The sequence below is a fragment of the Panthera tigris genome, chromosome B2 (assembly GCF_018350195.1).
Source record: "Panthera tigris isolate Pti1 chromosome B2, P.tigris_Pti1_mat1.1, whole genome shotgun sequence".
NCBI lineage: Eukaryota > Metazoa > Chordata > Mammalia > Carnivora > Felidae > Panthera > Panthera tigris.
In genome coordinates, this window is record NC_056664.1 from 2,729,728 (window position 1) to 2,744,225 (window position 14,498).

General features: G+C 40.4%; 1 protein-coding gene across 1 annotated transcript; it reads right to left on the bottom strand.

Moving 5' to 3' along the window:
• Nucleotides 1-11,524: 11,524 nt before the first annotated feature.
• Nucleotides 11,525-12,460, bottom strand: LOC102963795 (olfactory receptor 2W3-like). Its single transcript, XM_007074481.2, has one exon. It carries the CDS (start codon nt 12,443-12,445, stop codon nt 11,525-11,527), a length of 921 nt encoding a protein of 306 aa, XP_007074543.1. The 5' UTR covers nt 12,446-12,460.
• Between the last annotated feature and the right edge of the window lie 2,038 nt (nt 12,461-14,498).

A 14,498-nucleotide genomic window follows, 5' to 3' on the forward strand; every position in this document is an offset into this window, starting at 1 on the left:
AGCAAAGCAAAGGATCCTGAACAAGTAGATAGTCTTGATTATTCAAATTCTAGGATTGTTTCCCCAAAAGCTAGGTTGTATGGAACCTTGCAGAACTCTATATTTTTAAAAGTAACTTTTCCAGTAGCAAAATCAATGACGAGCCAAGAGGAGCTTCAGTCACCTCTCTATTATGCTTCCTTTAGGATTCTTGGTCCATTTATCCTTTTATTCCTAAATCCTCTCACTGCTTGTTTGGCTGTTGTTGCTGTGTTGCTGAAGGGTAAAATGAATTTGAGAAAATCAGTTTACAAAGGCAGTAAAGTAAGAAACAGAATACCAGGATCATAAGTATAAGTCTACCAGTAATAAGCTTTGAGATTCTCAAGACTACACTCCCACCCCAACTGCCCCCTTCAAATAAACGACATGATGTTTCTAGCTTTCAATAAGAAATAGGAGTTATGATGATTTTAGCTCTTTGTCGAACCCTGGGAGGTTTATGTTCCAAAAGATCCATTGTCCCATATTGAAGAAGCCTCCTCAGTCCTTGCTTGTCTGTAGCAACAGCCTGGCTCTTAACGTCTATATCTTCCACATGATCAGGCCTTGGTCCCAAATATCCAGAATCATACAAAGGGCACTAGTCAGTAGAATTTGTCACATGTTATTGGGACTTACCTCTGCGTCTTCCCTCTATCCATGTGCTGTGAGGGTGAGAGAACGGGCTTCTGCAGGCCATCGTGGTGCCCAGAAGAAGGCTCTCACAGGGTTTACAATATTTCTGGGAGATCAACAAAACAGCTCATCACTCAGCCAAGAACTTGATTCTCAATGATTTTGTTCTTCTCAGTGATGCAGAGAAAGTGATCGGAACCGAGAAAACATATATTCTGCTAGGAAGTGTGTAAAATGCATCGTGCCTAGAAGGGAAGAATTAAGTTGACATAGACATTTTCACATGAATTTCCATATGCTGTATTATTTTCCTAGTCTTGATAACCAAGGTCCACTAACCAGGTCCGTCCTCAGGACAGCAGGAATGCACTGTCTCATATGTCAGGAGGACACAAGTCCAACATGAAGATACTGGCAGGGCTTCTGAAACCTGTCGGGGAGAATATACATCTTTGGACCTTTCTAGTCTCTGGTGGCTCTTTTGCTGGCAGTTCTGGGGTTTCGTTGAGTTGTGGCTGCAGGACTTCAACTATCGCCTCTGTAGGCAGATGGCATTCTCCTTCACCTGTCTACTCTGTCCTTCTTATAGAAATACCAGTCACTTTGTGTTAGAGCATGCCCTGATTGAGTGTAACCTCATCTGAACTTGAATATGTTTGCAGGAACCTTGTTTTCACATAAAGTCCCATATTAATCTGAACTGAGGTTTAGGGTTTCAACCACTTTTCTGGTGGGGGAGGTTTGCAAGGGTCACAATTCAACCGAATTGCAATAGTAGAATATACATATGCCTGTGAAATGATAACAGTTCTTTATTATAAATAAATACCTGCATGCAGTGCTAAGACCAAGATGCAGCTATGAGTTCTATCTGATTTCAAGTTCTCGTATTCTCTTATTCCTAAAGCAGAAGCCTACAGTAATAGGAAAAACTGACTCCCCACATCTGGCATGAATATCCAATGAAGCCAATTGTCCTATAGACCTGTTTGTTACACTCACAGATCTGACACATAAACACAGATTCCATGCTTGTGGGATCTGCCACCGAGCATTTGGTTTGAGCTGGAAGAGAAAACACTTACAGTCTTTCACTCTCCAGTGAAGTGGTAATCAGCTAACCTGGAGGTCACATTGCTCTACCATCTAGAACTTACTGTCAGGAAAGAGCAACTCACCCACAGTCACCAGTTCTGCAGGCAGCACCATCAACTTCCTGGGTGTAAGGAATCAGCAGCAAAGGAAAGACTCTCACATCTTCTTAGTAACATTTGAATGAGTGTTAGAGTAAGAGCATGGCCTCTCCTTCCAAGGAAGAATAACAGAGATTACAGATATCCACCTGACTTTTGGAAGCAGCCACTGGTCTTTGAAGAACCACTACGGTTGTATGAAGTGAAGAGATTGGCATATGGATGGGAAAGGGAAGGTCCTGCAGATGAACGTATATGACCACTGTCCCCGTGAAAGCTAGGACACTTAGACACTTCCCAGTGGTGTGTGGTCATTGATCTGTAGGAAAGTGTTAGGGGATCTAATAGGTAGAACAGAACCCTTAGAATAAAAACAGATTCGTGAATTTACAATATGGCAACTTTCAACAGGACAAACCTTGAAAATGGTGACTCTGAGAGGCAAGGGCAGACACAATTACTCACTGCTCAGGCTCTGTTCAAGGTAGTAACGCTTCTCTCCATCATGACTGTTAGCATAGGTTCTGTCATCCCCAGGGTTTACCTGGAAGATCGTCCACTCATTGCAGAGTGTTTTGGCACATGCGAGGAGGTGTAGTTTAGCATGGACGGTGGGGCCTGCAGCTAAACACACTTTGGAATCTGCCCATGAATGAAAGGGCTAATATTATATCTGAGGGATGTTTTTTTGTAAGCCACCAAAGTCAAAGTATGTGCTCTAGGGACTGAGGATGTGTGTATTTTTAGTGGCCCCAGGAGGGTCCTGCCCAATGTAAGTCATTAGCCTCAGTCGAAGTATACAGAATTTGGCTCCCCAGAGGCAGCCAAAGAGGAAGGAAGACGCTGGAGATGAGCAGGTAGTCAATCTTTTCCCACCAAATTGACTAGGAGTGAAACAATTGTCTCTTCCTAACTTCCATTTACCAGTACTATTTAATACCATTGGGTACACTACTTTTTGTTAGGTACAATTTTGAGGTACAAGTTGAGGTACAACGTACAAGTTGAGGTACAATTTTCATACAACGTACTTGTAGTTTGAGGCATACAACATAATGATTCGATCCTGGTATATATTGTGGAATGATCACCACAAGAAGTCTGGGTAACATCTGTTCCTGCACATAGTGGCCTTTTTTTCTTGTGAGGAGAACGCCTAAGATCTCTTCTCTTAGCAATTTCCAAGTATACAAGAGAGTGTTATTGACTGTAGCTCCCATACTGTACATTATATCCCCAGGGCCAGGCTTTAGAGTCCCCCCTTGTTTTCAGAACTGTCATCTTTTCCTACTTAGAAGAGGAAATTCCTGAGCCTTTCCCCCTCATGTTAGTCATATCCTTTCTTTGTTATGAGTCACTGAAGAAAATTATTTTCCAATGGTGTAATCAACTCTATTACCTTCCAACTTTATGAGACCTTTTTACCCTGTTATCTCTCTTCGTTCTTCAACTTCTTATATCCCACTATCTGTTTGTTCGTCATCTGAACATATGCTCCTCTATCCTATAAGAAAAATAAAATTGGACTTAAGACCGACTCTCTGCCCCATTTACTTCTAGCTGTCCTCTTCCATTAATTTCATCTTTTTGTGACTGGACACAAAGTATTCATGCTTTTTCTCCTTCTATCATCACTTCCAAATGTTCTTTGTTCCTTCTCCCCCTACCACTCTGTTGAAGCGGTTTTCTGTAAAACCTTTACTGTTCTTCCATTGCACAAAGCAGATGAGCTCACCGTTGTCTTACTTGGTGTAATATGGTGTCCCATCCTTCATGAAACTGTGCTGTCCATTGGCTTCTCTCTCTTTTCCTATTATTTCTTGGGACCTTGATTCTCAGTTCTTTCTCCCTGGGCACAAACTTCAATGTTTTGCTTTCCTAATGTTCTATCCTTGCTTCTCTTCTCTCTCTATGCTGTTCCTGAGATATTTTGTCTTTTCTATGGCTTGAACTACCGTCTATCTAGAAATCTCTGTTGATAAATCTGCAATCCACATCCACAGTTTAGACCCCCTCTTGAGTTCCATCCTAAAACAAATGGAATCTTGGCTATATACATATGGATTATTTGTGAACTGTAAAATTTCTGATGTTTCATGTTCTGAAAACAATTGCTATTCTACAGGTTAGAATTTCAGAATCTCAATACCAAACCGACAGCAACCTTAGTGAGAACCCCCTGAACTATTTTTTGAAATTAATTTATTTAATTTGAGAGAAAGAGATAAAGCATTATCTAGGAAGGGGCAGAGATAGAGCGGGGGAGAGAGAGAACTCCAAGCAGGCTCCATACCATCAGCACGGAACCCAATGCAGGGCTCGATCGTGAACCATGGGATCATGACCTGTTCTGAAACGAAGAGTCTGACACTTAACCATCTGAGCCATCCAGGTGCCCTCCCCTTAATTATTCTTGAGTCTTCCCTCCATTTTCATCCTAACACTGCACCTAAGCCTTGTTCATTTTCTCTGACATATTTTTAGAATACATTCACTCTCCAGAACACATTTTCCATTTGTTATCAGTGTGTCAGTAAGATCTTTTTCTCCTTGCCAAACCATTTATCTCTTAAGACATCTTGTAACCAAACCAACTCTAAGCTTCTACAGCATTATCTGAATTATTTTTCCTCAAAGCAACACAACCACATCATTCCTTGCTTAAAAATACTTTTGGCAACCATTGTCTGCAAGATTAAATAAAAGGCACACCTTTTTATACATACACATATGAAGGTGTGTTTGTTCTATGGACCCTCTAGTTGTGGGAACAAACCCACAATGTATTAATCACTGGATACACCATATCAGCTTGGGGCCAGCATTCTATTATGCATTTATTATTCTATTACTTTGCTTCATTTGAAAGGTACTCTCTTGTCCTATTTTCCCATACACCATGTTCCATTACTAATTCAAGACGTTGCTCAAGGATCATGTCCTTTTTCTCTGTTATTTTTAATAAGTGGTTTTTATTATGCAAAAATTCCACATCCCCCATATATAAACTTTGCTATAATGGTTCTTTTTTTTAACATGAAATTTCTTGTCAAACTGGTTTCCATACAACACCCAGTGCTCCTCCCAACAGGTGCCTTCCTCAATGCCCATCACCCAGCCTCCCCTCCCTCACACTCCCTATCAACCCTCAGTTTATTCTCAGTTTTTAAGAGTCTCTTATGGTTTGCTTCTCCCTCTCTTAACTTTTTTTTTCCCTTCCCCTCCCCCATGGTCTTCTGTTAAGTTTCTCAGGATCCACATAGAGGTGAAAACATATGGTGTCTGTCTTTCTCTGTATGACTTATTTCACTTAGCATAAAACTCTCAGTTCCATCCATGTTGCCAGAAAAGGCCATATTTCATTCTTTCTCATGGCCAAGTAGTATTCCATTGTGTATATAAACCACAATTTCTTTATCCATTCATCAGTTGATGGGCATTTAGGCTCTTTCCATAATTTGGGTATTGTTGAAAGTGCTACTATAAACATTCGGGTACAAGTGCCCCTGTGCATCTGCACTCCTGTATCCCTTGGGTGAATTCCTAGCAGTGCTATTGCTGGGTCATAGGGTAGATCTATTTTTAATTTTTGAGAAATCTCCACACTGTCTTCCAGAGTGGCTGCACCAGTTTGCATTCCCACAAATAGTGCAAGAGGGTTCCCATTTCTCCACAACCTCTCCAGCCTCTATAGTCTCCTGATTTGTTCATTTTAGCCACTCTGACTGGCATGAGGTGATATCTTAGTGTGGTTTTGAATTGTATTTCCCTGATGATGAGTGATGTTGAACATTTTTTTATGTGTCTCTTGGCCATCTGGGTGTCTTCTTTGGAAAAGTGTCTGTTCATGTGTTTTGCCCCTGTCTTCACTGGATTATTTGTTTTTGAGGTGTTGATTATCTTAAGTTCTTTATAGGTTTTGGATACTAACCGTTAATCCGATATGTCATTTCCTAATATCTTCTCCAATTCCATTGCTTGTCTTTTAGTTTTGTTGATTGTTTCCTTTGCAGTGCAGAAGGTTTTTATCTTGATGAGGTCCCAATAGTTCATTTTTGCTTTTAATTCCCTTGCTTTTAGAGACAAGTTGAGCAACAAATTGCTGCAGCTTAGGTCAAAGAGGTTGCCTGTTTTCTCCTCTAGGATTTTGATGGCTTCCTATCTTATGTTTAGGACTTTCATCCATTTTGAGTTTATTTTTTGTATGGTATAAGAAAGTGTTCCAGGTCCATTCTTCTGCGTGTTCCTGTCCGGTTCTCCCAGCACCATTTGCTAAAGAGACTGTCTTTTTTCCATAGGATGCTCTATCCTGCTTTGTCAAAATTAGTTGGCCATAGATTTGTGAGTCCAATTCTGGGTTCTCTATTCTGTTCCATTGGTCTATGTGTCTGTTTTTGTGCCAGTACCCTACTGTCTTGATGACTACAGCTTTGTAGTAGAGGCTAAAGTCAGGAATCGTGATGCCTCCCCCTTTGGTTTTCTTTTTCAACATAACTTTGGCTATTCGGGGTCTTTCGTGTTTCCGTACAAATTTTAGGGTTGTTTGTTCCTGTTCTGAGAAGAATGCCAGTGCAATTTTGATTGGGATTGCATCGAATGTGTAGATTGCTTTGGGTGGAGTTGACATTTTAACAATATTTGTTGTTCCAATCCATGAGCATGGAATGTTGTTCCATTCCTTCAAGTATCCTTCAGATTCTTTCATAAGTTTTCTATAGTTTTCAGCATACAGGCATTTTACATCTTTGGTTAAGTTTATTCCTAGGTATTTTATGGTTCCTGATGTAGTTGTAAATGGGACTGATTTCTTGATTTCTCTTTTGCTGCCTCACTATTGGTGTATAGAAATGCAACTGATTTCTGTACATTGATTTTCTATCCTGCAACTTTGCTGAATTCATGGATCAGCTCTAGCAGGTTTTCCATGAGGAGTATCATGTCCACTGTGAAAAGTAAAAGTTTGACATCTTCTTTGCTAATTTGGATGCCTTTTATTTCATTTTGTTGTCTGATTCCTGAGGCTAGGACTTGCAACACTATGTTAAACAGCAGTGGTGAGAGTGGACATCACTGTCGTGTTCCTGATCTTAGGGGGAAAGTTCTCAGTTTTTCCCCATTGAGGATGATATTAGCTGTGGGCTTTTCATATATGGCTTTTATGGTGTTTAGGTATGTTCCTTCTATCCCGACTTTCTTGAGGGTTTTTATTAAGAAATAATGCTGTATTTTATCAAGTGGTTTTTCTGCATCGATTGTCAGGATCATATGGTTCTTATTCTTTCTTCTACTGATCTGATGTATCACACCAATTGACTGGCAAGTATTGAACCTGTGCTGCAGCCCAGGATTGAATCCCACTTGATCATGGTGAATAATTCTTTTAATATACTGTTGAACTCAATTTGCTAGCATCTTGTTGAAAATTTTTGCATCCGTGTTCATCAGCCATATTGACCTGTAATTCTCCTTTTTAGTGGGTCTCTGTCTGGTTTGGGAATCTAGGTCATGCTGGTTTCATAGAATCAGTCTGGGAGCTTTCCTTCTATTTCTATATTTTGGAACCACCTGAGAAGGATAGTTATTAACTCTGTTTTAAATGTCTGGTAGAATTCCCCAGGAAAGCCATCTGGCCCAGGACTCATTTGTTGGGAGATTTTTGATAACTGATTCAATTTCCTTACTGATTATGGGTCTGTTCAAATTTTCTATTTCTTCCCGTTTGAGTTTTGGTAGTGTGTTGGTGTCTAGGAATTTGTCCATTTTTTCCAGGTTGTCCAATCTGTTGGCATATACTTTTTCATGGTATTCTCTAATAATTGTCTGTATTTGTGTGGTGTTAGTTGTGATCTCTCTCCTCTTTCAATCATGATTTTATCCCTTTGGGTTCTCTCTCTTTTCTGTTGGAGAACTCCAGCTAGGGGTTTATCAATTTTGTTTATTTCTTCCAAAATAACTCTTGGACTCATTGATTTCTTCTAGTGGCTTTATTTGGATTCCATATTGTTATTATTTCTGCTCTAATCTTTATTATTTCTCTTCTTCTGCATGCTTTGGGATTTCTTTGCTCTTCTGCTCCTAGTTCCTTTAGGTGTACAGTTAGGTTTTATATTTGGGATTTTTTTGTTTCTTGAGATAGGCCTGGATTGCAATGTATTTTCCTCCAGTACTGCCTTTGCTGCATTCCAAAGGGTTTGGACGGTCGTGTTTTCATTTTCATTTGCTTCCATATATATTTAAATTTCGTACTTAATTCCCGGTTGACCCATTCATTCTTTACTAGGATGTTCTTTAACCTCCATACATTTGGAGTCTTTCCAAATTTTTTCTTGTGGTTGATTTCAAGTTTCCTAGCATTGAGATTATGATATGATCTCAATTATTTTATATTCATTGAAGGCTGTTTTGTGACCCAGTATGTGACCTATCTAGGAGAATGTTTCATGTGCACTCAAGAAGAATGTGTGTTCTGCTGCCTTTGGATGAAGAGTTCTGAATATATCTGTCCAGTCCATCTGGTCCAGTGTATCATTCAAGGCCATTGTTTCTTTATTGATTTTCTGCCTACATGATCTGTCCATTGTTGTAAGTGGAGTATTAAAGTCCCCTGCAATTACCATATTCTTACCAATAAGATTGCTATGTTTATGATTAACTGATATATATATTTGGGAGTTTCAAGTTGGGGCATAAACATTTAAAATTTTTAACTCTTCTTGATAGACAGACCCCATAATTATGATATAATGCCTGTCTTCCCCTCTTGTTACAGTCTTTATTTAAAAATCTAGTTTGTCTGATATAAGGATGGCTACTCCAGCATTCTTTTGACTTCCAGTAGCATGATAGATGGTTCTCCATCCCCTCACTTTCAAGCTGAAGGTGTCCTCAGGTCTAAAATTGACCTCTTGTAGACAGCATATAGATGGATTTTGTTTTCTGTCCATTCTGATACCCTATGTATTTTGATTGGGGCATTTTAACCATGTACATTTAGAGCTATTATTGAAAGCTATGGACTTAGTGTCATTGTGTTATCTGTAGGTATCATTCTTCTGGTGATGTCTCTAGTCCTTTGTGGTCTTTGCAGTGTTCCACTCACAGAATCCCCTATAGGATCTCCTTCAGGGTTTGTTTAGTGGTCATGAACTCCTTCAGTTTTTGTTTGCCTGGGAAAGCCTTTATCTCTCCTTCCATTCTGAGTGACAGAATCCCTTGCTGGATAAAGGATTCTTGGCTGCATGTTTTTCCTACTCAGCACACTGAATATTTCCTTCTTCCACTCCCTTCTGGCCTGCCAAATTTCAGTGGACAGGTCTGCTACTACCCTTATGTGTCTACCCTTGTGGGTTAAGGCCCGTTTGTCCCTAGCTGCTTTCAGAAGTCTCTCTTTATCTTTGTATTTTGCCATTTTCACTATCATATGCCATGGAGAAGGCCTATTCTTGTTGAATCTGAAGGGAGTTCTCTGTGCCTCCTGGATGTGGATGTCTTCCTTCCTTCCCAGATTAGGGAGGTTCTCAGCTATAATTTGTTCAGGTAAACCTTCTGCCCCTTTCTCAATCTCTTCCTCTTCCTCTGGAACTCTGATGACATGGACTATTACTACGATTCATTGAATCGCCTAGTTGTCTAATTCTCTCCTCCTGGTCTCGTATTTCTTATCTATGGTTTTCTCGGCTTCATCTTTTTCCATAACTTTACCTTCTGTTTCACTTAGTTTCCCCTCTGCTTCCTCCTTCCTTGCTGTCACTGCCTCTAGTTTATTTTACATGTCATTTACAGGATTTCTTAGTTCATCATAACTCTTAGTTCCTTGATGTCTGCAGCAATAGATTCTCTGCTGTCTCCTATGCTTTTTTCAAGCCCAGCAACTAATCTTATGGCTACTATTCTAAATTCTTGATCACATATATTGTTTTACATCTGTTGTTAGTAATTCTCTAGGTGTCATTTCTTCCTGGAATTTCTTTTGAGGAGAATTCTTACATTTCATATTGGCTAGTTTTCTGTCTTTTACTTGCTTTAATGGCTTGTTATGTGTCCTGCACTTGTGAGCACTACTATATTAAAAGGGGGTCATAATGCTATCTAAGGCCTGGCCCTTCAGGAGGTGTTTTTGGAGTGTATTGTGTGCTCTGTTGTTGTGACTCTGGTTGCTTTATGTCCCTACTTGTAGTGGCGTTTTGAACCTTCCACCAAGTGTGATTTGTTCATTAAAGTAACCCTGGAAAAAATTTAAAAGGTGGGGGGGGGGGTGGGGAGGATGGAAGAAGCCTTATCCCATACAAAGAGAGAAATGACAGGGGTGGGGAAAAAGAAAAGTAAAAAAAGAAAAAAAAAATTGACCCAGCAGAGAATCAGGGAAACTATATAGCTTAATCCAGGGAGAGAGGAAAATAAAGAAGGTAATACAGAAGAGGTGTAAACAGAACAGATTAAAAATGTCTGCTTAAACCAACAGCTAGACTTGAGAAAGGAAGAAATAAGAGGAAGAAAAGGAAGAAAACAATAATGTATAATGTATATATAATAAGAATTGATCAAGAATCAAATCAGAAAATGCAAAAGTGCTGGACAGATATCCGATGGCGCCATGGAGCCGGTGACAGCGCTGACCTGGGGGAGGGGCCATCAAGTTCGGCCAGTGTCAATGCGCTCCTGTGGATCTGCGGTTAGCAGGTGGGGTGCGGTCAGGGTTTGGTGTACGGGGTCCCACCCCCTCTGTGGCCCTGCTGCCCCATCCCTGAAGCCCCGGCGTGTGGTGATGGGGAGAAGAATGGTGCCACCCCAGTCTCTGCTCCCCAGACCTGTGGTTTTTCTCTCGTCCAGACCCAGTCCTGCACTTCCACCGCCACTCTTTCTCTTCCCTGTGTCTCTCTGCAGAAGAGGTCCCTCCCCTCCGTGCCTACACCGCCTGTTTTATCTCCCCTAGTTCGCAGTCGTGCCCCTAGGCCCACCAGGCTGTCCCCATGGGTCCCTGAAAACATCTCTGTCACTCTGTAGCCAAGATGCCTGGAATTCCGAGCTGTCTGGCCTCAACATAGCTGTTTGAGGGACGAGAGAACTTCGGGTCCCCCTACTTCTCCTCCATGCTGACTCCCTCTCCTAACTGGAAGTGTGTCCAGGTGATTTTAATACAGCTGAGTGAAACAGTGTTCAGCTCAAATTATTTAAATGGTATATAGGCTGTGTCGAGGCTAATGGCTCTATCTTCTCCAGGCAGTGAAATTTAAAGATGTGAGAAGACAAAAGTATTGTATTTGGCACTCCGTCAGCTCAATTCCGTGATAAAAATGACAATTATACAAAATACCAGTAAGCAAAAAATCATCAGATGATTTTATGTGTGCGTAACTTCAGTCAGCCAATCCACAGTACTGAAGCATTGATTCACAGTTTTGTTGGATTTTAATTAGATGTGACCAGTTTGGAAAGGAGAAGGAAGGATGATTTCTAAGGTAGACATAAGATATTATGCAAATTAAAATTTATGTCTAACCTAGTTTATCATCAGAATCTTACTGGGGCTTTATAATACTTATCCCCAAGCTCCATTCCTGCGCATTTCTATCGGGTAGGTTGGAATGCTTAAATGAATCTTAAAATTACACTACAAGAATTATTTATTTCTGTTAACTAAGTAAAAGAAGCAGACAGGAAAAGTCACCGTCACCTTACTTTCTGGACACAAGTCTCCTCAAGGCACCCTTTACATCCTTATTTCTCAGTGTGTAGATGACAGGGTTCAACATGGGGGTCACCAAGTTGTAGAAGAGGGTAAGGAATTTCCCTGGGTCCTGAGAAGAATTATTTCCTGGTTGCATGTACATATAGATAATATTCCCATAGAACAAGGAGACCACGGTGAGGTGCGAGCCACACGTGTTGAAAGCCTTCCTTCTTCCCGTGGCTGACTTCATGTGCAGAACGGCCATGGCAATACAGCTGTAGGACACAAGGGTGAGGGCCAGGGGCACCAGGACAATCATTACCGATAAGATGAAAACAGTACTCTCCACAGCCACAGTGTCCACACAGGCAATTTTTATCAGAGCTGGCATCTCACACAGGAAATGCTTAACCTCACAGTTCCCGCATCGTGGCAGCCTCATGGTGACTGGGGACATAGCCAGGGAGTTGAGGAGTCCGACCCCCCAGGTCACGGATACCAGCTTCCAACAGAGCCGAGGGTGCATAATGATGGAGTAGTGGAGGGGCTTGCAGATGGCAGTGAAGCGGTCATAAGCCATGACTGCCAGGAGGACACATTCTGTGCCACCCAGCCCCAGGAACATGAAGAGCTGGATGGCACAACCTGTGTAACTGATGGTCTTGTCTGGACCACCCAAGTTGAAGAGCAGCTGGGGGACAGAACTGGTGGTGAAGCAGAGATCCAGGAAGGACAGGTTGGTTAGGAAGAAATACATGGGTGTGTGGAGGCAGGGGTCCAGGCGGGACACCAAGATAATGACGGTGTTGCCCACCAAGGTCACAAGGTAGAAGATGAGCACAAACACGAAGAGGGTCTGCTCTAGCTGGGGTCTGTCTGAGAAACCCAACAAGACGAACTGTTCCTGGCAGCTCTGGTTGGTCATGACCACGGACCATCAGTACAGGCCCGCAAGGAGGCAGACAGGTGCACGCTGCTCTCTTAGTAAAGTAGGCTAAGGAACTGATGGAGACATGGGTCATAGCAAGTGCAAATAAGTACGTAAATTCCAACATTTTGTACAGACACTGACTGCATGTTTTAGGAAGGATATCTCTTTTTATTGGCCTCTTCGATTTCTTTTTGGATATCAAAAAAAAAAAGTACAGATCATTGTAGAATTTTTGGAAAACACAGACATATATAAAATATAGGAAAAGATTACCCACACCCCAGAAACAACCACTATTGTAATATTGATTTATTTCCTTTCAGCCTTTTCTTGAATACAACCTAAATCTCAGTATGTTTATAAATATTATATTGTGGATTGCCTTTCACTCAATTTTATATTGGGAAAATTTGCCTCGGTTTTGCTTTTTTATTTACTTTTTTTATATTTTATTTATTTTTGCGAGCAGAGAGCAGGGGAGGGGCAGAAAGAGAGGGAGACACAGTATCCAAAGCAGGCTCTAGGCTCCGAGCTGTCAGCACAGAGCCCAACATAGGGCTCTAACTCAAGGACCACGAGATCATGACCTAAGCTGAAGTCAGATGTCCAACCAACTGAGCCACCCAGGCGCCCCTTACTTTTTTTTTTAATGTTTATTTTTGAGAGAGAGAGAGAGAAAGAGAGGGAAAGAGGCAATGTGGGCAAGGGGCAGAGTGAGAGGGGGACAGAGGATCCTAAGTGGGCTCTGGGCTGACAGCAGAGAGTAGGATGCAGGGCTCAAACTCACCAACCATGAGATCATGACCTGAGCTGAAGTCAGATGCTCAACCAACTGAGCCACGCAGGTGCCCCGCCTAGATTTTAAAATTTTACAAAAACTAATCATGAATGTCTGCATAATATGCCTATAGCTGTGTCATCATTTTCCCCAAACATTTCCCTTTAGTCGTTAAGGATATTTCAATATTTTTAAGGTCTTGAGAGAGATTGTGGAAACATCTGTTTGTACTGCACCCTAACTGACATGTTTTTCCTTAAGTCTTTGGCAATTGTTTGCTCAAAAACAAACAAATAAAAATCTCATATGTTTTTAAATTTGAAGCTATTAGCCATGGAATTGATTCATTTTTTTGATGCTCGTGAGCTTTTCACATTTGCAAAAACATTTCTTTGTCTGTGAGCTACATTGTCCAGATCATAGAAAAGATTTCCAACAGAATTAGAAAATGACCTTTTGCATTGGAATGAAAGCAGGAGTAAAGGCTGATCCTCTTTTAGTCATTGGAATTCAAGGCACAACCTTTCCATTTGTACTGGACAACTAAATCTATAACGACCTATAACATCCTTTGTGGATGACAACATCCTGCTTCTATTGTGTCCTCTCTAGGAAATTCTGGTTTTCCTAACCTACAAATATATCCACATAGTTCATAAAGTTTCCTTGTATGAAGGGCCCAATTATGTAAAGTTTTCAATGTCAATGGCATTTTAACAATTTCTTCCTTGTATGAGTGATGTTCATAATTATACTTTTTAACTGGATATAATTGAGACAGTCTTGTAGTTGTTAATCACATCAAATTCTAAAATGACATAAATTAGAAAACAATTAAAAATAATTTCATAAACATAAAACATTTATATAACACTAAAATGATGTGATAAAACTATGAATGACATAAACACAAAATGATTTAATTCTATTTATACAATTTAGAAATTTATATACATGCTTATTTATACAATTTAGAAATTTTAATACATTGACACAGAAGGCTATCATGTTGTTTTGAAAATAACATGCTTTTTTTTAATAGCCAAGAAAGAGCCAAATGCCAACAAAGAAAAAAAGCTAAATGAAACAATTTCTCATATTTCAAACTGATTGATCAATTCAAAAGTCATAAATGGGTTCTTTATAAAAACATTTCTATGCACAAGAAAATTCTCAAAATCCTTTCAATACTTCCTGGACCCAAAGATTCCCTTGATTATGTAATTAAAGAAGTAAAAGTTTTAGGTTCATTTTAATGTGTCAAAGGCA